Consider the following 25,596-nt stretch of genomic DNA (forward strand, 5'->3'; position numbering starts at 1 on the left):
AACAAATGTAAAATTTTAATTTTTTTAATCTTATAATCACTTAAACATACTACATGACTGAAAAAGGTTTATTAGAGTCTACTGTTTGTTTTGTTCTTATGTAGGCTCTATACCCAATATGGAGCCCAATGCAGGGCTTGAACTCATGACCCTGAGATTAAGACCCAAGCTGAGATCAAGAGTTAATCACAACCAACTAAGCCACCCAGGCACCCCTATTAAGAGTCTATTCTTGGGGCACCTGGGTGGCTCAGTGGTTGAGCATCTGCCTTTGACTCAGGTCATGATCTTGGGGCCCGGGGATCAAGTTCCACATCAGGCTCCCCACAGGGAGCCTGCTTCTCCCTCTGCCTATGTCTCTGTCTCTCTGTCTCTTTCATGAATAAATAAAATCTTTTTAAAAAGAAAAATCTATTCTTATACTCACCAGTCTCTACTACAAACATCCAAGGTTAGTGCCAATCTTACATATTCTCCATTTGCAACCTCATAAATTGCTTCCCAATGTTTATTACTAGAATTTTTCTTATGAAATCATTTAAAGTTCATCTCTCTTGTTCTATACACAGTAGAAAGCTTAACAAGTATCCAAACCCTTTTAAAAATCACTCTCCAGTTATTTCACTTGCCAAAAAATGTAAGAAAATATTAAAACTGAAAGAAATGTTTGCATGTATACCTAACCTTTCAGATGGGCAAGAAAACTGAGGCCCAACAAAGTCAACTGACTTGTGGAAAGCCACATGACTGGTACTGGCCAAAGGGGGACTCAATTACAAGTCTCCCCAACTCCTTATCAATCTACTACTTTTTTGCCAAAATACTTAATATGTTAAGTAAAATATCCAAAATTAGTATAAAAGTCTATCAGAAAATTACAGTCATGCTACTGATATACTCATTCTAAAACCAACAACCAATCTTCAATTAAAGACAGCATCAAATGATAATTCTATTTTCTGCTAGTTAACATCTACCATCCTCCAGTAAGGAGCTGTGGAAACATTTGGAATAATAGTTTCCAACTTTTCTCAACTACAGCACACTACATATATACACACCACATTCCCTCAGAAGAACCCAGGTTTATAGCCAGTTCGCAAGCGAGTTTGCACCTCAAGTAAACAAATCAGAATACTAATTAGTATTCTATTGAATTAACCCGTAATTTGTTCTTTTTAATTTACTTATTCAATTTTAAAGGGTGATTTCATCATTAAAGTGAGGTACTTTACTGTGAATAAAGCATTACTTAAGAGATCTTCATACCTGGGTGTGTTACAATACCATAGTGAGAAATGTAAGTAAATCTCTAAAATTATTTAATCAAGAAACACAAAAAACTTTATTCATGTAAACTTTAAAAATGTTTATTAGAGTTTTTATGTTCATCCACATGTATATTTCACATAATTGTGAAAAATGTACATAGTATTTGCTAGTTATGATTTAGCAAAATACAGACACACAAAGGGCCCTTAATAAATTTTTTGTTTAAATGAAATTTTTCTTTAAAATAGTATGAGTGTTAAAATATGCTCTTAGTATAGCACATAGCTAAGATGCCTGAGTTAATTATACTCCACTTCCAGTTGATGAGCTATACACGCTTCAGCAAGCCACTTAAAGTCTTTTTACCTCAGTTTTTAATCTCTAAAGTAGGCATAAAATAGTACCTACCTCATTCTGTAGGGATTTAAATTAAGAACAGATTTCCAGCAAATCAGACAATGCATAATACATCTCACATATGTTAATTTCATCATCATTATTAAAATCCTTACTGAGTGCCTCATACTGGAAAGTGAGGAAGAAAGAAGGAAAAAGAGTATCCACATAAGCTTAAAACATCTCAAAAAAACTAGAAGGAGACAGACATGACTAATGTATAAGGATTCAAAAGAACAATGACTCAATTAGAAAGAGGAGGCAAAGGCCAGACCACAAGTAGCACTGTTAGCGATGTTACAGATTTTCAGCTTTCTCTTGAGAGCAATATGAAGCCATTAAAAGACTGAAAGCAAAAGAGATCATCCCAACTTCCACACAGAGAACAAATTACAGGTAAACAAGAATATAAGTGGGGAGACCAGAGAGGAATCTACAATGCAGAAGAGTGGTATAGATTCAACCATGGTGGCTGACTAGACCAGCAGTATCCAGATGGGGTATGAGAAAACTTTCTAAGGGGTATGCAAGCATTGACCTTAAGGAAATCAATTTACAGACTCCTGCCTTCTAATTGTACTAATTCATTAAAATTTCCCCCCAAAAAATTTTAATTCCAAATAACCCTCTTCCTCTCTCCTTTACAAAAAACAAGGTCAATAAAGCAAATAAGAGTCCAGAATGCTTCCTATATTTCTTTCATTCATCCTAGAGAAATTTATGGGGCATATCTCATGTATCAGACACTATTCCAGGAGATTGTAATATATAAAAATCACTACCCTCTTAGCACTTAACATGGAGTGAGAGGAAAAACAATAGACATTTAAAAAAACTCAGACGTTATATCTGAATAAAGATCTGTAGGAGATGGAAGAGTCTTCTGGATCTCTGGGAGAGCATTCCAGATCACTTAGAGGATTCTCATAAGTTAATTTCAGTATGTATCTAACAATAAAAAATAAGAATTTTAAAAATTAACAATACCTTCAACAATTCTATCATCAATATCTTGACCTGTTCCATAGGATTCAGTCAGATATCTGTTTAAAATATAGGATAAAAAATTTACATGACAATAATATCATACACATTATAGTTATAACTTTAATATTATTTAATACATGTAAAATTTAAACCTGGATCATCACTGAAACTATTCATTTAAAATTTACAAATTTATATATATTTTTTGAGATTTATTTATTTGAGAGAGAGAAAAAGAGAAAATGTAAGCAGGGGAGGGACAGAGGGAAAGGAAGAGAAAGAATCCTCAAGCAGACTCCCTGCTGAGCATGGAGCCTGATGCCAAGTGGGAAAGAGAATCTTAAACAGGCTCCATGCTCAGTGAGGAGCCTGACTTGGGGCTCGATCTCACAACCCTGAGCTGATCCAAACCTGAGCTGAAATCAAGAGCTGGATGCTTAACCAACTGAGCCCCCCAGGTGACCATTACAGTTTTTTAAACATTTAAAATTCTATTTAGATTACCTTGAACAGCTAAATCAGCATTATTTTAAAAACTGTTTTTGGAAATACTCTGACTTTAAACAACTATTTGGTTTTAAATATGCCACACATTTCACACAGGAATATGTATCTTCTATCTAAGATTCCAAAGTCTTCTGTGATAGGGTATTAATTCAATCTTTATGGTTAGAGCAAATAAAGTAATCTGCCATTGAACAATAAGGAAGTTACCACTCTTTGTGTTGTTTTAGCCAAAGATTAAACATGATGGAACAACTATTTTCCTGGAACATTTCAAAACAAAAAGTAATCTTTGACTTACAATTTAAGTGTGTATTATAAGTTTACAGTTTCTAAGTTATTCATTTTTAAAGATGTATATAAACCACAGACTCACCATATGACTCTTACATACGAAAGAAAAAGACACTGAATCACTTAGAATTCCGGAGTATTAGGAAGCACTCATTTAACTAAAATTGCATATACATAATAGACAATAACAAACTTCTAAATTATTTCATACAAATAACTGAATAGTATACATCTGCATAAAAATATAGCAAATTTTCAAGAAGGGACCCAGCAGCAATTAATTGATTAAGACTGTAATACAGGGGATCCCTGGGTGGCGCAGCGGTTTGGCGCCTGCCTTTGGCCCAGGGCGCAATCCTGGAGACCCGGGATCGAATCCCACATCGGGCTCCCGGTGCATGGAGCCTGCTTCTCCCTCTGCCTATGTCTCTGCCTCTCTCTCTGTCTCTCTCTGTGACTATCATAAAAAAAAAAAAGACTGTAATACAGTGGGAATAACACTGGTGAGAATTCAGAATGCACTGGTCCTAGCAATAGCTTCGACACTAGATTTAACATCCCTAAGTATATAAACTGTAGGAACTAAACTAATGAGTTCTATGGTTCCTTCCATATTTGTAATGCAATGATTCTAAACAATGTCTAGAGTTTAACTTGATGGCAACAAAGGGGATACACTGAGAAGAGGGTTATGGGGAGATAGAAATAAAAACGCTGTCATAAGCTTAAGGTAAAAAAAAAATGGTTTCAACCACACTAATAGCAGGAATACTGAGAAGAGGATGTAAAGGTTGAATTTTGAAGGATCATTTCTAGATTTCCCTTTGCATAACCAGCATGGGCCTCCTTTAGGATCCCCATAAGAGCATGTCAGAGCTAGTTTTCAATAATCTATGGCTTAGCTACCACATAAGGTTGTCTGTATTTAAAAGGGATAGAACCTACCATTTCAAACTATGTCATAAAGTTTGCAAGAGGCACCTGGCTGGCTCAGTCAGTAGAGCATTCAACTCTTGATCTCAGAGTTGAGATGTGAGTCCGAGTCTCATGTTGGATGTAGATCTTATTTAAAATAAAATCCTTAGGGGCACACCTGGGTGGCTTAGTCAATTAATCTGACTCTTGATTTTTAGCCCAGTCATGATCTCAGGGTGTGAGATCAAGCCCTGCATCTATGCTGGGTGTAGAGCCTGCTTAAGATTCTCTCTCCTTTTGCCCCTCCCCACCTCTCCCTCTCTAAAAAAATAATAACAATAAATTTAAAAATAAAACCATTTTAAAAATACAATAAAGTATGCAAAAGTATACAAAAGTCAACCTGTTCAACCAAAGAGGTATTTGTATCTCTTTGTTAATAACATGTTCACAGCAGCACTATTCCCAACAGCCAAGATCTGGAAGCAACCAAAGTGCCCAATGATGAATGAATGGGTAAACAAAATGTGGTATATATACATAATGGAATATTATTCAGCCTTAAAAAGGAAATTGTGACACATGATACAACATGGATAAAACTTGAGGATATTATGCTAAGTGAGAAAAGCAGTCACAGAAAGACAATTACTGTATGATTTACTATACGAGGTATCTAGAATAGTCAAAATTATAGAAGCAGAAAGCAAAAGGATAGTTGCCAGGGGCTGGGACAGGAGAAAATGGAGTTGTTTAACAGACACAGAATTTCAGTTTTGTGAGATAAAAAGTTCTGGAGATTGGCTGAAAAAACACTATTAATATACTTAATACTACTGAACTGTACACTGAGAAATGCTTAAACTGGTAAGTGTTATTTTATATATTTTTTACCAAAAAAAAGAAAAAAAAAAGAATCAACCTGTTCAAAATATTCCAGGTTAGCTAAAAACTCCTCACCTTAGAACAAATTTTGTATTTTCTGTTTTGCCAGCTCCTGATTCTCCAGATACGATGATAGACTGACTCATCTTGAGTACCTTCATATCTCGAAAAGCCTTATCAGCTACGGTCAAAATAACACATTAATGATAAATGGTGTACTAAATACAAATTTACTAAATGATACAAATGATAGTTGTTTTAATCAAAAAGCACTTGCTCTCAAAGAAATTATAAATGTGTATTTACAATTAGTAACATTTTAAAATAAAATCACTCCAAGTGTTCAAAACACCTCTAGAAGTTTTATTTTAAATGTCCTATCTTATTACTCTGACAGCTAAGTAATATGAAATTCCAATAAACAACTCTTATATTTGTACTAGAGTATCTTCATATTATGACCTATGGCTCAATTCTTCCTAATTCCAGAGCAGATCTTAAACAAAAAAAAAAAAAAAGCTCAGTACACATAACTAATGAAGGCCCCAGAGAAAAGCAAGCAACAGCTACCAATTAAGAAATCTGGAAACCAAAAATTCTGCTGGAGGAAAAAATTCATAATTGCAAAATCAGTGTAGTAGTATTACAAAGACAAGTTGAGCACAATTTAATTGTGGAAGTGGTCTCATATTAAAACAATTTTAATTCAAAATTAGGTCTAACCAATTTAATCCTAGAAGACTATTTCCCATGTCAGACAAGTGCTACCCATACAAATGGGTAGAAGGCTTTACAAACGGCTTTTACTCTATTGGACCAAATGGAGACTACATGCAGGAATGTACCTATCCTTCTGACCAGGGGCTACAATAGGGAGAAAATTTATCAGTAATATGTTCTACTGACTTTCATAATATTCTAGACATTTTCTTAGCAGTAAACAACTAAAAATAAAAGTCAGATTATTTACATTTTAAATAAGTGATTTCTCTCCAGAGATGAGCTGGGTCATATTCAGGTTCAAAGGATTTTGTGCCATTTTGCTAGCTGACAGAAAACATACTAATGCTCATTAGAGCATCTCAGAACCGAAAGTCAATCTGCTATTGCACTGGATTTGGCCGATATATTCACTCTGCCTAGTATATAAGTCAGCCAAATTGGGAAGTGAAGCCTGGTTTGGTCAAAACGTAGGCAAGAAAAGAAAGCGCAAGGAGAAACAGACTGCCCTAAGAACTACTACCAAAATATGTCGTCATTTAACTGCTGGCTATGTTTGGATCCAGAGGGTTATGGTGGGGGTGTCTGTGTCAAAACACACATCTCTGTGTTCCTCAAAGCTAAAGTCCTTCAAGATGAGAGAAAAGCTGAGAGAGGCAAAGACCCCTGTCTTCCCACAGATTCCCTAGAGATATGAAGCATATACCATTTCCAATTCTTAACATTTATAAAGCCCTGATGCAAGTAAAGGCAGGGAAGATGTCTGCTCTTACAGCTCATATCTAGCCCTAGTAACACACTCACAAGTGATGACCTGGGTAACAATGGAAGGCCTGGGCCTCAAAGCTATGAAGGAGGACACTTTTAAGATGAAACTGATCCTGTCAAGGAGTCAAAAAGAACCATTAGGTCAGCTTTTATTACATCCTACTTTCAACTGGGTAGACATAATTAAAAGAACACAGACAAATTTAAAAAAAATAATGACATACATTATTATACCTCATCCTGTGTAAGATACACAACCCTAAATAATGGTGATACATTCAATATGTATAAAGGTCCACCAAAATACATATTCAACTCATGGTATCTTTTATTAATCCAAAAGAAAAACAGTAAATTTGTACAGTTAAGGGGAAAAAAAAAAACAATGAAATTACTTACCAATTGCAAAGACATGTGGTGGCATTGTTCCAAGGGATTTTCCTTGATATGACTTTATTGTTTCTGAAGTATATATTTTAGGTATGTCAAAGTAGGGGTTCACTGCAATCAGAATGTTGGCGACATATGTCTAAACAGAAAAAGCATAAACATAAAACTTTCCAATTACTACTTTCATTTAAAACCAAACAAGGCGGGCAGCCCCAGTGGCGCAGCGGTTTAGCGCCGCCTGCAGCCCAGGGCGTGATCCTGGAGACCCTGGATCGAGTCCCAAGTCAGGCTCTCTGCATGGAGCCTGCTTTTCTCTCTGCCTGTGTCTCTGCCTCTCTCTCTCTCTCTCTCTCTCTCTGCATCTCTATGAATAAAGAAATAAAATCTTTAAAAAAAATTGTCTTTAAAAAAAATAATAAAATAAAACCAAACAAGGCTCCCAGGAGAAAGAAAATACAGCAAATAGACACCTTTAATTCTGTATATAAATTAGGACTTCCAAATCTGCATTTCTAGCCCTAAACGTACCTTCTACAGGACCCATATTTCTCTCTTTTTAAAAAAAAATTTTATTTATTTATTCATGAGAGATACAGAGAGAGAGAGGCAGAGACACAGGCAGAGGGAGAAGTAGGGTCCATGCAGGGAGCCCAACATGGGACTCAATCCCAGATCTTCATGATCACACCCCAGGCTGAAGGCAGCGCTAAACCGCTAGGCCACCGGGGCTGCCCCTCTCTAACTCTTAATATTTTCATCTTCTCATCTATACACATCTCAAATTTAGAACACCCAAAATTATCTTTCTTGTACCCTTTTTGCCTCAAAGAGAACATTCTCCACCCATATGCTCCTCCCCTTCTCCAGGTTCATGGCATTACCACCAAGCCACCACAGACAGTGAGACAGAGGCTGAGTCTAAGCCTCTAATTCAATCAGCCTTCTTCTGTTGACTCTATTTAAGAAATCTACTCTCCAACTTCTATTCCTACATTGAGTCTTGGTCATTTATATTCCTCACTTGGACTTACTTTATTTATACCTCTACCAAAGAGCTTAATAAAGCTCATAGGATGCTTAGGCCAATCTCTATCACTGAAAGGCAAGGATTAATGTAGTGCTCTAGTGACCACTTGGTCCCAGATTTTGAAAAACAACATATGCTTACCATTGCCTAGAATACTGACAGGCTTAATGAGCAACTTAAGTTTGCTTTTAACTCTGGAATTTAACTGTGGCTCTAAAAGACCAGAAAAATGCACCAATAGGATTTATAAAATTCCTTGTGGGTAGAAAAAGAGTTGTGGTTTAGCAATTAGTTGTGGTTTACTGGCCGAACTAGTGCAGACAGAACCATACTTTTCTCTTTTCTGCTTCTAGTCATAGAAGGGAAATGATGCGGAAACTCTGAACTCTCAGACTACTAATCTAAAATTCAATGAATGTTCTCAAATATGTTTACTGCAGTGGTGTAAAAAAAAATTTTCATTTCCAGGTGATAATCTTTCCTTGAGAGATTTTAGTAACCAATAAAAATGTTAAATGTGAGTCAGCTATTGTTCTACTCAAATTCTTCTTTCTTTCTTTCTTTCTTTCTTTCTTTCTTTCTTTCTTTCTTTCTTTCTTTCTTTCTTTCTTGTTCTCAAAATCTAAGGAAGAACAGGGATAATTCTGGTTGATGAGAAATAGAAAAAAATCAAATTTAAACTCTTATTCCAAACTGCTTCCATTCTTCCAAACGTTATAGTAATAATTACTATTAGTCACGTATTACTGATTTTTAATGGTTTTATAACTAAAAGACATAATTGACTAGGAAAAAAATATGCCAATCATGGCCTCAGATAACTATGAAAAAACTAGTTTTCCAAAAAGAAGATGATGATGCCAAAGAGCCACTATCTAACAGCTCATGTGCCCAACTGCATACATATCTTAAGAAAAGAAAGGTCAAAAAAGCTAGGAATAACCCTAAAATACTCCAGGATGATATAGACATTATACATGAAAAAAAAACTGAAATTTCACAAATGGATAATTTTTTCTATCAATCATGCAATTTAGAAGACTTGTACATCAACTAAATGTGGAAAAAAGACAATTTTTTTGGAAGCATCACTAATATGCATTTAAAACTTTCAGTTATTAATGGTCACAGTCAGCAATCACTGCAACACAGGAAACTTAGTAAAAGACCAATATATCCCAAATAAAAATAAAGTATCTCAGTTCTTAAAAAGTATAATCTTTCCTGTAATAGTAAAAATTTTCCAAACTTCTAGAAAAAATATTAAAACAATTAAAATTTTCTCAAATAAATATGACTGCTCTATCACCAAGTAATATAAGACATGTACAGAAAAAATAGTGACCACTTCTACTTGAAAGTTGATGCTTCCTGGTTAGATCCAAATCAACTTTTAATGACTTATTACAAGTTCAACTGTTTTAACAAATTTTAAAAATCTGTATTATTTCGGTAACTAACACAGCATTTAGCATACATCGGATGCCCAATATTAGTCTGCTGAGTGAATTTTGCTTCTAAATATATTTCTAATCAAAAACTGCCATATATCAACCTAAATATATTCTCTGTTAAGTCACTTTTTAAAAAAATCAAAGAAGAAAGTGAAGACTAATATTGTATACAATTGAAAGACAGCAACTAAACTCTTCTGAAAAAAGACTAGTTCTATTTCCCAGCTGTCACTATTTGGACAGATGGCAAAGACTAAAGGTAATTTAGTCAGAATTAAGTGAGTATAATTAGGCAAATTGATAGCGATATAAAAGATTAAGACTGCCATTTGATCTGGGAAGAGTCAAAGAAGCCATGTGTTTTCTTCTTTCAAAAATAATGGAGTCCTATCTTTATAACAGGAGAACTACATTGGGTAATTTATCTCCAGCCAACAAAGGAATCTACAACTAGGCCATATATTAGAATAAAACCTCATACATGCCCAATGAATAATTATAATTAAAACATACTAGCCAAGTATCCATCTGACCAATGTGGTATAAACCCTAACTGACATTAAAAGGACTTTCTTTCATTTCTTAATATTCTGATTTTTTAAGCAAGTTATCTAGAATTTAATGAAATACTGGAACTATGTAGGCTCTATTTCCAGTGTTCTGGAAATTTTCTCAGATAACTGCTTTCTACTTTAATTGACATTTCTTTGTCATCAAAGTTTTTATTTCAATATATATTCTTTATAAGTTACCTTAATTTTTTTTTCAGAACAATGTGGAAAGTGAATTAACTGAAATATCTGTAGACATATACCAAAGACAAGAAATCAAAATCCCAAATAACTAGTGTTTTTTGAAACAATCAAATTGGACATTTTTAAGTCGGAAAGATATTAGATGATGCTCTAAATTCATTATTTCATTCCACAAATATTTATTAAGTGTTTACTAGGTACCATGCATGTTCTAAGCTCTGGAGTTAGAGCAGTAAACTAGAAAAGAATCCTTATCTTCAGGGAGGTCACACTCTATTCAACAGGCTAAGATTAAATAAGATTTCCTGTTAAAAATTTCAAGCTTCACAAAGTCAAAAAGCAGCATGTAAAGCAATTATTCCACAAAAACCTAAGTCATATGTAAAATACTTACATAAATTCTATCTTTACTGTATCGAACTTTGATATTATGAAGAAGAGTGGCTTCATTTAAATACATTAGTGAACCTGAAACATAAAATTTGCAAATCACTAAATATTTGAAGAAGAAAAGTAAAATAAAACAATACTATCTTAATCTGAATCACTTTGATCCAAGCTAAAATCCACCTGCTAGGTTAGATTTAATTCCATTTTTTAAAACCCTGGTATAGGGATCCCTGGGTGGTGCAGCGGTTTGGCGCCTGCCTTTGGCCCAGGGCGCGATTCTGGAGACCTGGGATCGAATCCCACATCAGGCTCCCGGTGCATGGAGCCTGCTTCTCCCTCTGCCTATGTCTCTGCCTCTCTCTCTCTCTCTCTGTGACTATCATAAATAAATAAAAATTAAAAAAAAAAACCCTGGTACATGTAAAACCTCAAAAGCCAATTTAAAATATACCCAGTTTACATTTGTGTTACAGTGATATTTTTAAACAACAAATTTCCAAACAGGTGAGTATATCTAACGAGTACCAGGTGAGTACACATTAATGAAAGCTGGTTGTAAAACTGAATACAATTCAAGTGGAAAGTAGTATTTCAGAGAGCATTGATTTTAATATACTTTCAATACAACAAAGTGATTATACTAATCAAATCAGATGCTCAGAATTTTACAGAAAAAACACAAACAATAAAATTTTAGAATAAGAAGGGACCATGAGATCATTCAGTCCACGCTCAAGGCTGATATGAAATAAGAGTCCCAGAAAAATTTTATGTGTTAACCCAGGACATGCAGCTAATAACAAGACAATCAGGGTAGAAATCTTGTTCTTCTGAGATCTACTCTACTAATGTGTCAGAGTATACTGTATATACGTTATTGTTAATGTGCATTGTATTATACATAATATTATCATAGTATTATGATACTCATACTCTTATTCTATTCTCCCAGCCTAATATATACTTTCTCAGTCCTCCAATCTCTTGAGTTTCATTTCCCCATTTCTACCACAAGCTACTATAGAAAAAAAACACTCTTTCCCCAACCACTTTGTTTCTATTATTAGCATTCTCACTCTTCTCTAATCCATTTAGACTACTCAGCACATAAGTCTAAACCAGAACACTAGTTAAATCTCTCTCTTCCTCAAAAAAACATCAGTGGGTCTCTATCAACTATTGAAATCCATATTCAAGTGTGATATTCAAGGCCCTTATTAACCTTGCATTCAAGGCATTATATGACCTTTTCATATAATTTTCCACAACTCCCTTTACTATGGTCTAACTTGCAGGCACACTAAAGGACTTAACCAAATCCAAATATATTCATGAATTGGACTATACGGACTTAACCAAATCCAAATATATTCATGAATTGGACTATACCTCTGTATCTCTAGGTATCAAAAATCTACCTATGCTGTAAGATCAGTTCAAAAATTATCTCATAAATAATAATTCTCCATTCTCACTACCACCACCATGACTAGAACTACTTTCCTCTTTGTACTTTCTTTACGGTGCTTACCACAGATCAGTTTTGTCAAACAAGAGTCTCTTGCAGTATCTCAATAAAGACTGTCTATGCCTCTATAGTCATATAATGTAGCCAGTTCATTTTCCAGGTACACGTGTTACTGGGTTTTTTTTTGTTGTTGTTTGGTTTTTGTTTTTTTTTTTTTTTTTTTTTTTTCAGAGAGAGAGAATGAAAGAAGGGACAGGAGAGGCAGAGGGGGAGAGAGAGAATCACAAACAGGCTCCACACAGGGTTCAATTTCATAACGCCAAGAACATGACCTGATCCGAAATCAAGAGTCAGACATTTAACTGACTGAGACACCCAGGCACCCATCTCACTGTTTTCTAATGCCACTTATAGCAGAATAAAACAAGAAGTAAGTTAGTCAGTGAAGCCTCCTAAGAGTTGAATGGCATCTTTCCCTTGAATTGAGAAAGATTTGGAGAAGGTAGGAGGCAGAGGTGTATCTAGTTTGGCTACTGGTCACTAACCTTCTATATCCCTGCACTTCTCCCACCCTCATCCCCCAGGAACCTGATCTACATGTCACCTTTTCTTATCCAAAGCACAATGCTGACCCACTCCCTCTTCTCTCACCTTCCTCTGAACTACCATTCTGAAATATCATTTCCATGTCTTAAGGAAATGGAATAGTCTGAATAGTACAATTTAAGAGGAAGACCCTTGTATCCACTGGCAGAGATTTCACCACTTAGGGATTCATTTAGTTTCATTAACAGATATTCCTAAAAAGACTGGGAGTGTGTGTGGAAGAAGTAAAGAAATGAAAGCAGGTGGTCATTCACATGTCAGTATATGTTTATATTATTAGCTTTTTCAGAGGATTAGGAATTATAACCTAAGGGAAGCAGAGAGAATATCATAAAACCATGTTTTAAAATATTAAGAAATTAATTAAAAATAATTCAAAACCACTTATGTTTAGCTGTATGTGTATATATAAACAAAAAAACCATTATTTTAATATATGAAAAGGAGTAATTTGTAGTTCTGAATATCTCAACAAGTCTAAGCAGAAAAGAATCATTTCTCTGATTTTGAATACAATAGAATTTTGCTCTTTTATTTATTTCCTTTTTTTTTTTTTTTGGTTCTGAATGCTGTTCAGAAAAATATCCCATGAGACAAATTCTCCAGCAATTCTGGAAAGAAACTCTACATTTTTTTTCTCAATCTCCTACACCTAATAACAGCTACCATTTGAAAGACTGTTAGAGGTCAGGCACTGCACCACATAATTTAAATATATCATCTCTAAATATGCAACATACACATTATCACTCTCATTTTACAGATGCAGAAGCTCTAAGAGGAGAGATAAATTGTCTACAGGTACACAGCTTCCTAACAGCACAGTCAGAATCTGAACTCAGGTTCTCCCTGAGTCCCTGGCTCTCTCATTACTCCACTATTCCCCATTGTCCTACTCATGTATGAGGACCTTACAGGATTACTCAAAGGTGAACTCCAAAAGAAAAATCAACAAGGACAGAATACATTCCTTTCTCTTTTTTTTTTTCCTTAAGATTTTAAGAAATCTCTATACCCAATGTGGGGCTCAGACCCACAACCCCGAGATCAAGAAATGCATGCTCTACTGACTAAACCAGCCAGGAGTCCCTTTTTTCTTTAAATGGAGAGTTTTTAATGTCAGATTATCATTAATGATACTCAAGCAACTGGACAGGATCCTTAAATATTGCCAAATAGGGGAGCAAGGATAGCTCAATTGGTTGTGTCCAACTCTTGACTTCAGCTCAGGTCATGATCCCAGGGTCCTGAAATTGAGCCCCGTGTGGAGTCCCACATTGGGTTACACACTCAGCAGGGAGTCTGCTTCTCTCCCTCTCTCTTTCCCTCTGTCCCTGCTCCCGCTTGTGCGTTCTCTCTCTAAAATAAATAAATCCTTAAAAAATATATTGCCAAATAAAAAATGAAACTGCTTAACCTTGAAAATGTTATAAACCTTGAAAATAAACATGGCCTGGTCAACTGGATAGTTTTTTCCACCAAATACGCTAAGATAAAATACAATGTTCTAAAATCAATTTTGCAATTAGTACTTATACTTTTGTTACATGTTTGTTTCCTTTAAACAGTGATATTAAATGGGTCCTCCTGACTCAATTTCCAAATTACAGAACTACATATACAACTACAAAAGTGATCTGATTCTAGATGAGCTTCAAAATAACTCGCTCAAAACTGTTAACAAGAGATATTTAGTTCAGGCCTCATAGTAAATTATAACCATTGCCCACATTTACACAACTGAGAGAACACTAAAAGGACATTCAAGAAATTCTTTCACCAAACTGCAAATGTGAAACAATAATGAATTCAGGTCTTTTGAGCTCCTCCATTCACATGAACTTCATATCAAAAGGCTACATTTCTTCTGAACCAGTGTAGTATACCTAGTAATATAACCACTAGTTTATTTTTTGGAAAGGAAGTTTCCTTTTCTGTCCTGAGAACTATTTTTTAACCTGATACTTACAATTATCTTCCACATCTTTTTTGCTGTCTTCTTCTGCAGGGAACACTTGGTTTATGAGAGCCAAAAATGTCTAACAAACAAAACAAAAGCTCATTAAACTAGAAGCTTATAAATAGTAAGAAAAATAAAGGAGCTTAATTGGCTGCATACCTTGGAATACTGGCAAAAGTATGCTCTTCATTAAAATACAATATAAGATCCTTCTGTTTAATAAGTCACTAACCCAAAAAGAGAATAATAACTTTACTCAAATATTACCCACTTTTATTTACATGAACGTGAAATCAATAATGGAAATCAATTAAAAACATCCTATGCTCTAATGCCTTAGAACGAGACCAAACAAGAAGTATGTTAATATTAAATTTACATGGTATGTTCTTTAACAACTTTTTTTAAAATAACATTTTTAATGTTTGCATTAAAAGCAATTTTATTGTTTAAAAAAAAGATAACATTGAATCAGATATACCAACAGAACAGATTAGTACTTACTGCTACTCTTTCGGTAAAACATATTAGACCCAAATTCCTGTATAGAAATGTATCAGGGGTCCCTGGCTGGCTCAGCGGTTTGGAGCCTGCCTTCGGCCCAGGGCATGATCCTGGAGTCCCAGGATCGAGTCCCACATCGGGCTCCCTGCATGGACTCTGCTTCTCCCTCTGCCTGTGTCTGTGCCTCTCTCTCTCTCTGTGTGTGTCTCTTGTGAATAAAAATAAACAAAACCTTTTAAAAATTTTTTAAAAAGAAGGAATGTATCAGAAATATAAACAGTATCCAAAACTATCTGGTCCATAATATTATAGATATCAATGAATAAGTCTGTATTTATTATGTTACTTAAATGCTATGGCAGAAACTCTAGAATTAAGATAGTATCATGCAAGAGAGAATAATAGAGAATAAAAGAGTGTTAAATTTTATTCATGTCATTCTAACAGTTGCCTATAAATTTATACTTCTCAAACAATTACAATTACTTTTGTGGTTGAAGTTTCCATCCATACCAAATAAAACTCTAAGGAAAAATGTTCAATTATTTTAAAATAATATCTATAGATCTACATATGTATATATATGCAAGAGTATAAAATAAGACTACTGCTATAGTTTTCAGAGTAAAATCCAAGCTGCTGGTACTACTTTAATTCAAAGTCACACGCAAATTAGAAAACTGTTATGCTTAAAAACTCTGGAAGTTAATTATTTAGAACCCAGCCCAAATGTCCTTAATGTTATAAATGTGCAGAGGTTTATAATGTCACAGACGTCAGCCTTCTTTCACAGCTATGGCAAAGGGGGTAAGGACTCCCCAGACCTCAGGTTTGGGTTTTATCTTGTTAAGAGTCATGTCAAATATAAGAGGCTCCAGAAAGTCAGAAAATGGGGTAGCAGAAGACAACAAATTCCTAATATGGGAAGATTAGGAGCAGGAGTAAAAGGCCAGTAATGAATCTTAAAAGACAGTTTCTATCCCTCCTTCATCCCACAATTATCACCAGCCCTCATCATTCTCTCCCCTTTACTGCCTACTCAGTGGGAAAGAAAATTTGTTTCATTAAAGCAATTGTTTTCTATTAGAGGGAGGATGTTTTTTCTCCTATCAAGAGAAGATCACATAACAAAGCACACATTGATCACCAGCAGTAAACATCTACCACACATCAAACACAGGACATCAAGCTCCAATGACAAAATGGACAAATAAAAGTCTCTGCATTTGAGAAGATTACAGACTGGCAGGGAGGGAGAGAGAAATGTAAACAAGTATCTCTGATAAAATATTACAGGAAGCTAAGAATTTTTACCACTCCTCCAAAAAAGTAATCAACAGTAAATTCTACTACATGGGAGGAGGAGGAAGAGATTGGGTATCTGTGGAAAAATTCATAAAGGAGGTGACCTCAATCAGTCTTAAGAGATAAATAGTATTTGCTAAGCAAAAAGCTATGGAGAGTGGAAAATGGAACACTGTGAGCAAGGAACACTGTGAACAAAGCACCCAAAACCACCTGGCTCATGGTGAGGGCTTGATAAATACTGGAGAGGAAGAATGGTAGAAAAGGAGAAACAGACACATGAGAATAAGCATATGGTAGGAGTATGAGGAGGAGATTGTTTATTGATAAAAGATAAGACTAGCAAAATAGAGAGGAAAAGAAAATGTATACCCCTAAAATGCCATATATTTAGGGCTGTAGCCTGAAGTCCAGTCTGCTGCAAATATGGAACATGAAATCAATTTAAGGCTCAAGACTGCATTTTTAACAGCATAAAAGATAAGAGAAAATAGAATGCATCACATGAGGTAAGGATGTTTCATTTATGAATATATATACACACAATGCACATACTTGTTAAAATATATAATCTATTTTTATAAATACACATATACAATACACATATCAAATGCAATATAAAATCCATTTCTTACTATTGGTCATAATCAAAAAAAATTTTAAACCATTACTATCATCAAAGACATGTTCCTCACTAGAGCTAATAATTCCTTCTTCCACACTTCTACTATATCAGCAAACAGATCTACTTGACTTGTCCATCACTTTATGTACTTAATTCCTTAATATTTAAAAGATGATGATCTCTATAACATGAATTACCTTAGCAAAACTGCTACTCTTATGGATCTTCTCAACTACATGGCTATTATGATGTTATAATTTATTAAGACCCTGATCAGACAGTGGGAGAAAAATTAAAATTAGAAGCAATTCCTGAGAACTTAACTTCCAAAACATTTTTATGGAAAGAAGTTTCTTAGTTTACAGAATTACCTACAAATCCATGAAGTTTTCATAACTCCACAAGTTAAATCTGAAGTGTTTTTATTGTTTCTATGTATGTACCTGATTAATACTAATAAGGCATAGTTGAAAGCACATTAAATATTTAAAATATGAAAAAGCATACACTCATAAATCAAGCTTCCTCTATGCCTGAATTGAATTATTTTGTCACCTGTGGATATAACAAAATATATTCACCAGAATATACCTAGAAAATAATACTTTTAATTTCACTGCAGCCTTCTGATTTTCTGTGCTTATAAAATATGTTACACAAAATGTTCTGATTTTCTGTGCTTATAAAATATGTTACACAAAAATGAAAAAAGACTTTGAAGGATAATGAAAGGCTCACTATATTTTTATCATCCCTAAATATGCTACTTTGGCATACTGATTATTTTGAATTAAATGCTCTTGAGAAACAGCAGGTACAAGAAAGCCATTCTCATCCTCCTTTTTATCCCTGAAATCAGGAGATAAAATTCCTATGTGAAAAGTGCCCTCCCTGTACCAAGAAGAAAGAAGACATTCTTATCACCAGAGAAAGGCAATCAAGGCCAAGAGAAATCTATACAAACTCTGTCATACTAATCTTATCTTCCTAATTATTTCACTACAATGTACTGACTCTAACCCAAACCCCTCCGTCTTATCAATTCTTCACAAATTTATTATTTCTTTGTCAAAAAGGTATAAAAGCTTTCTGCTCGGGTAACTTCTTCAGAACTTCATTCTCTTGTGAAGGCTCCCATGTACACACACACAAAAAAATGTAATAAAAATGGTATGCTCTTCTACTGTGAATCTGTCTTGTATCAGTTTTATTCTTAAATCCAGCCAGAGACCTGAAAGGACAGAGGAAAATTTTCCCTCCCCTATAACTTTAAATATATGAAAATAATTGAGCTTATTTCTTAATTATGTCATTCTTCGAACATGTACAGCATTGTAAGTACAAATAGGTACTTGTTAATAAGAGGAAAAACTAGAAACAGTTTGTGTTTTCTTTCCTGAGAGTATCTTTAATTGGCCTCCTCTAGCACAGCATGTTATATATTATGCATTTAGGTTCCTGGGTTGTTTACAGTAACAGAATAGTTTTCTCTGTGAAAAGACCTCATGAGAGATCCACCTTGTTTTTCTAAGGTTCCCAGAAGGATGGCAGTCATATGGCATTAGTTAACCATGTATCAGTAGAATATAAATTATTCACGAACATTCTCAGAGTCTAAAGTAAACAGAAATGACATCAACAAATTTAATTTAGTCAGAAGATCTGCTTAACAGAGTATTTATTAAACTGAAAACTGTTAAGTTCTCCCACAAAAACAGACCTTATAGTCTCCATGAAGACTCAAAGAAACTTCTGATCACATTTCCCCCAAGCTCCCATTTTGTAATACTGTCTAGTCTAAGCATAAAAAGAAATAGATGCTATGTGTACAAAATTAAAGTATGCTTCTATGTTTTAAAAACTATTATAAAAAAACCTATCATTATAATGAAAACAATAATATAATAGTATAATAATAATAGATTGGTTTGTTAGACTTAAGTATATTTTTTAAAGACTTAATTATCTTTATTTAATAGAAATATATTTATTCCAATCCTATGCTAATAAACTTAAAAAGCTTAAAAATCATCTAGATGCTTAAGTAAAAAGCAAAATTTGTTAAATTAATCCCATTCACTTTTCATATTTTTGTTTTATAACATATTGACTACATCACAAATATATTAATTTTAACAATACAGTATAAGGAATAAAAATGTTAGTGTTCATACTTTATCATATAACTACTTCCTAAGAATGAGATAATAGAAGGCTCACTAGATTTCTGTCTAATTTTATGATAAAGACACCATTTTTTCCCTAGGATACAACATACTTAAACAATAAGTAACTCACTAGGAAACTAAGATTCACTTACCAGAAAATTGCTTTCCCTTATACTGTGCTAGGAATATCTATTCCATTAAGAAGGGAGACATTTATAGAAAAAAAATAAATTTTGAAATCTTTCTGAGAAACTCACCTTGCCTTTTTGGTTCAAGGGTTCAATTGTTAAGCTGTCAGGGCCAATATCTACAATATTGCCCATTTGAAATCCATCTGTAGGGTGTGGCGCCCAAACTGGTTTCCCATCCTCCATTTTTGAAGGGAGTGCCCACTATCTCCTGTTTGAAAGGAACAAATAAAATAACATGAATAACTTTGGAAATAAAAAATAAATAACATCGTTTTAGAAAGCTAACATGTAAATGGCAATTCACAGAAACACATGTCTGCCCCTGCAATAAGTATCTCCACTTCCTTTCATCTTGCTACACCCTGACCCTTTTATCAACCTTCAGAGAAGTACCAAGCAGACCATACCTTCAGGTAACACCTGCTCTGCTACAGCCTTTCTTCAACTGTGATTGCAGTGGTGTACTACACTTTGAGCAATACAGAAATAGGGAGAAACAGTTACGTTTTTACTTATTGCCCCAATGTTACTGATAACAACACTTCCTTTTACTATATAAAGTATTCTGGATCACACCACAAATTGAACAGTTGTCCAAGGAATAGATATTATTGTGTGGAGTTAACTAAGAGTTTAAAAAAAAGTCATCTTAGACCTGAAGGGATAAAAACAAGAGATGTGAAAGATTACTCCCCCACCCCCAGGAAACTTCCCCTGACAATCTGAGACTACAGAGATGTCTCACTCATGTGACTCCCTATATGCATCTTCACAGAACCATTTAGCTTATTGTTTTTGTTTATTTTTTAACTGAAGTAAAACTTAAACACAATGTAATGTACAAATCCTATATACAAGTTGGTGAGTTTCAACAAATAGATATAGCCATTTAACAAACACCACAATCAATATATAGAACATTTCCATCACCTCTGGAAGTTCCTTTATGGTCAATCTCTAACTCCCATAGGTATCCAATGTTCTGGTTTATCTCATCATAGATTCATTTTTGCCTTTTCTTGAACTTCATATAAATGAAATCTTACAGCGTTTATGTGTGGCTTCTTTCACTCAACAAAATGTTTTTGATATTCAATCATGTTGTTGTATATACTAGCCCACTGGCCAATTATACAATTGTTTACCTATTGTCCTATTAATGGACACTGGCATTGTTTCCAGTTTTTGCCTATTATGAATTCTAATTTTTCAAGTGTTCTTATTAATAAGCTTCTTTCATGCTTGGCATGGTCATATCTAACATTTATAATTCATCCCAAAGAGTTCATGACAAAATATTTAATTTTCATGAGCTTGGATTCTATGAGACTACTGTGAAATGGTGAATTGGCTTGTGAGTGATCCCAGATGTTCTTGTTTCAGTATCTCAATGGGAACTTATTTTTCATTACTTATCTATACTTAAAGAGTTCCCATATGGATGCTCTCAGGTCTATTTTCTTATGAAAGTCAAGGATGTGTGGTATACAGTTCAATCAAAAAGCTGCTAACTTGGGATGCCTGGGTGGCTCAGCAGTTTAGCACCTGACTTCCACCCAGGGTGTGATCCTGGAGTCCTGGGATCAAGTCCACATCAGGCTCCCTGCATGGAGCCTGCTTCTCCCTCTGCCTGTGTCTCTGCCTCTCTCTGTGTCTCTCATGAATAAATAAATAAAATCTTTAAAAAAAAAGGTTCTAACTATTGGCAATGTGCTTGTTGGTTAGTCTTTTATGTCACGACTATACAGTGGGATTGGGATTTGCTTTCCCCAAGCAGTAAGAGCTGTTAGGTTTACATGCAATTCCAAGTTAAGAAACTAAATGAATATTCTCCACAGAAGTGAATCTGTTAACACTGCTTTAAACTTACCACATCTATATCTCAACATTTTATCTAAATAATTCTATCTAGTTCCATGGCTTTAAGTACCATCTTTAGGTGACTGATGTCCAAATTTATTGCACTAGCCTGGAATATATCACTCAGTTGAGTTCCCAGATGTTTATGTGCCTACTGAACATCTTCCCATGGGTATATTCAAAAGATATAACATTGTTATTATTATATTATTACCCTGTTCCATCACCCCAGCCTGTTCTTCCTTATATCAGTAAAGGCACCAACAATACTCAATTCAAATCAGACATGGAGTTATCCTCAATTCTTCCAACTCCCTGCAAATTCATATCACTCCCCTAAACCTATCAGCTCTACTTCTAAAAGGAATCTCATTTTCACCCACTTCTCTATATTGCTTCTGCCATCCTCGTTAAAACCAACATGGCCTTTTACCAGGACTTCTCTAATTAACTTAGGCCATCTGCTGCTGCTACCCTTACCAATCTGCATGGATCACCAGAAATCCTACTGAAAGATAAATCTGATCATGTTATCCCTTTTCCATCAGGGCATGATCCAGTCCCTTCTGTGTTCCCAAGGCCCAACATAGAGCAGGCAACTGAATATTCACTGAGTGAGTGAATGAATTGTGTACACAGTTTGGGAAGAGTAAAAAGAAATGGTGAGGGCAGCCTGGGTGGCTCAGTGGTTTAGCACCCCCTTCAGCCCAGGGCCTGATCCTGGAGACCCAGGATCAAGTCCCACGTTGGGCTCCCTGCATGGAGCCTGCTTCTCCCTCTGCCTGTGTCTGTGTCTCAAATAAATAAATAAAATCTTGAAAGAAAGAAAAGAAAGAAAAAAAAAGAAAAGAAAAGAAGAAAGAAAAGAAAAGAAAAGAAAAGAAAAGAAAAGAAAAGAAAAGAAAAGAAAAGAAATGGTGAGCTAGAAAGAGTTGAAAGGTCTTAAAAACCTAAGCTTGAAACTAAGCTCCACCACTGTCTGACTAGCTCTTAAGCAAGTTACTTAATCTCTCTGATCATTATCTTTATCCTTATGCATTAAATGATATCACTTACCTTACAGAATTGCTATGAGGATTAAGTGACATAAAATTGAGATCATCATCCTAATGGTACTCAATAGGTACGATTCATACTGCTCCCACTTATTTTCCCAAGTATCTGTTGTTTGAAGCCACCAGTAAATTTAACAAAAAATATCTTATTATACTTCTAAATAGAAATTACAGAATAGTCATGAAATATCGTTTAGGAATAATCAAATATCTGAAAAAAAATCACAGCAAAGAAAATCCTCAAAGTCTTTTAAAAAATGGCAAATTTCCTTGAACTATTCAAACTGCTTTCCCATTCTGAACCATTTGCCACAACTTAATTTAAAGGCATGCATCTAATTTTAAAGGGTCATCTAATTTTGCCCCTTCATCAAATCCCTAAATCTAAACAAAGTGATTCTTTAAAAAGAAATTAGTCCACAACGATGGGAAAAAAACAAAAAGGAGCCAATAGCAACAATATTTTGGAAGCTGGAAAGCAAATGGTTGAGAGGCAACTGACTCAGCAAACCTGAGAGACGTTACTCTCAAGTCAGGAATAGGGAAAGAATGAAAGACAACCCAAATTATACCACTGAATCTCAAAAAGACAATAACTATACTGCAAAGATACTTCTAGAAACAAGAGTGAAAAGAGAGAGTCTAACATCAGAAAGACTAGGTAAAAGTTGTTTAAGAAAGAGATTTCCTGGGGCACCTGGGTAGCTCAGTCAGTTAAGCATCTGCCTTCACTCAGGTCATGATCTCAGGCTCCTGGGATTGATCCCTGGGTCAGGCTCCCTGCTCAGTGGGCAGTCTGCTTCTCCCTCTCCCTTGATATCTGGTCAAGTTTTTCATCCCCTACCTTTTATGTATAAATCCCTGAACTGCTTTCAAGAGTTTCCTATCCTTGCAGTTTCCTCTTAGTTATTTATAACCATTGACCTCCTCACTCTGGCTATTGGCTATAATCCCCAGCTGTCTTTGCTGTATTCAAAGTTGAGCCCCATCTCTCCCCCCTACTGTAATACCCTTTGTTATAGATTTAATGTATCTGCTATGGACTTAATTTTGTTGTTCCCTCTACAAAATTTGTTTTTTTAATATGTGAACACTAGCTCCCAATATGACTATATTTGGAGACAGAGCTCTTAGGAGGTAATTAGGTTAGTGACATCATAAGTATGAGATCCTGATCCATTACAACTGGTGGTCTTATAAAAAGAGGAAAAGAGATCTCAGATCGCTCATCCCCACCAATGGCCGTGTGAATGTACAGCCAGGTAGTGGCCATCTAAAAACCAAAAAAAAGAGTCCTCACTGGAACTCAACCATGCTGGTACCCTGATCTCAGGCTTCCAAGCCCCTAAAACTGTGAGAACATAAATATCTGTTGTTTAGGATAGCCAATCTACGGCATTTTGTTATGGCAGACCAAACAAATACAAATGCAAATATACACCTATTGCAATAATTTTGAATGGTCTTTCTTGTCATTTTAACAAGTGCTGAAATAATTTTCTTTTAATGATATAACAGCAGAAATGAAATATTAAGTAGACAGTATAAAAAATAAATTTGAGGTGATTTTTCAGAAAACCAAGAAGAAAGGAGGAGAGAAGATATATGAAAATGAGACTAATAAAAAGATTAAGTGTCAAAATACCAGGAACAACAGACATCCTGCCACCCTCAAAAAATAGAAGGGAGAAAAACTAAAATGTCCAAAGAAAAGTCACCAGAACTGAAAGGCATGATTTTCTAGAGTCTAGCCAAAATGCTCATTAAGTCTTCAGTACAGTAACTAGGGGAAAAAACCACACACACAAAAAGACGCTACATCAAATATCACACATCAGAAGTAAAGAGAAGATGCTACATATATCTAGATAAATCAGAAGAAAAAAACATGGGTCACATCCACGGATCATGAATCGAAATGACTTCAGCAACACTGAAGCAGGAAGTCGACAAAGTAATTGTCAAAGGAAAATAATTTCCAACTTAGAGCCCTGTACTTAGGCAAACAACCAGCCCAAACTGGAGCAGTATGACCCAAAAGACGCCACAATGAGCACTATTATCAAAGACATCCACTGACCTTGGACCTCATGAAGGTTACCTAGATTCTTATCTGAACTTGTCTTACTCTAACTCTATACTGACAATGTACTTGTGCCTAAAGAAATTATGGACACCTAATACCCTCCTCTATTAAAGTAAATATTATTTTCTACCTAGTGCATGGTTTATATTAGAATAAACCTCTTTTTAAAATAAGGTTTCACTTTATTGTTAGAATCATTCCTAAATACTTTTAACAAATTATCCTTCAATAATGAAGTCCTATTTATTCATCCCACAAAAGACAAAACTTTTTAGACATGTTATTATCTGTTCTCAGAAAACCATGCAAGCAGAAAAAAACCATGCAATCAACATTCACACTTACTAAAAAGCATGTTTGCTTATGAAGAGTACTTAAAAAGACACTGCAAAGGAAATTTTAAAAGGACATCTCAAATCCCAGTTCTATTATACTGGAAACCTTAAACACATTAAAGTTCAATTACATATATGTATCATTGGAGTTAGGTCAGCATATCTGAAATTCCTTATGTTTTTCAGGAAAAGAACAAAAATGTACAATATGTCATCAACAACAAAAAATTACCTTGTTTTAGTAACTAAAGGACAATTGATATTTTTTTAAGTAAGCATTATAGTAAACTACAGAAGTGCAGTTGATACTTGAATGACATGGGTTTAAACTGCATGGGTGCACTTACATGTGGATTTTTTTCAATAAATACACTGCAAAATTTTTTGGAGATTTATAACAATTTGAAAAAACTCATAGACAAACCACATAACCTAGAAATAGGAAAATATTAAGAGAAAAAGGTATGTCATGAATTTATAAAATATAGATACAAGTCTGATAAAATATATGTAGATGTTAGTCTAATTTATTCTTTGCTACCATAAAATATATTTAAATATACTAAAAAAGTTAAAATTTATCAAAATTTACCAAACACAGACCATACATGGCACCATTCACAGTTGAGAGAACCATAAGCAAACAAAAGATTAGAGCAGAAATCAATGAAAGAGA

General features: G+C 34.6%; 1 protein-coding gene across 6 annotated transcripts in view; it reads right to left on the minus strand.

Annotated features, from left to right (window-relative positions):
* Positions 1-25,596, minus strand: part of MYO6 (myosin VI) — a 143,856-nt gene that overhangs the window by 69,145 nt on the left and 49,115 nt on the right. For all 6 annotated transcript variants that reach the window (XR_012033960.1, XM_072832300.1, XM_072832303.1 and 3 more), the window contains exons 2-7: positions 19,651-19,792; positions 14,801-14,870; positions 10,762-10,835; positions 7,141-7,270; positions 5,329-5,434; positions 2,656-2,711 (exon numbers count right to left, since the gene is read on the minus strand). Coding sequence is in view for 5 of the 6 variants with exons in the window: in XM_072832300.1 (XP_072688401.1) it covers positions 2,656-2,711; positions 5,329-5,434; positions 7,141-7,270; positions 10,762-10,835; positions 14,801-14,870; positions 19,651-19,767 (553 nt within the window). In the remaining variant the exon portion in view is untranslated. The remainder of the gene's footprint in view (positions 1-2,655; positions 2,712-5,328; positions 5,435-7,140; positions 7,271-10,761; positions 10,836-14,800; positions 14,871-19,650; positions 19,793-25,596) is intronic.

This window comes from Canis lupus, chromosome 7 (assembly GCF_048164855.1).
Source record: "Canis lupus baileyi chromosome 7, mCanLup2.hap1, whole genome shotgun sequence".
Classification (NCBI taxonomy): Eukaryota; Metazoa; Chordata; class Mammalia; order Carnivora; family Canidae; genus Canis; species Canis lupus.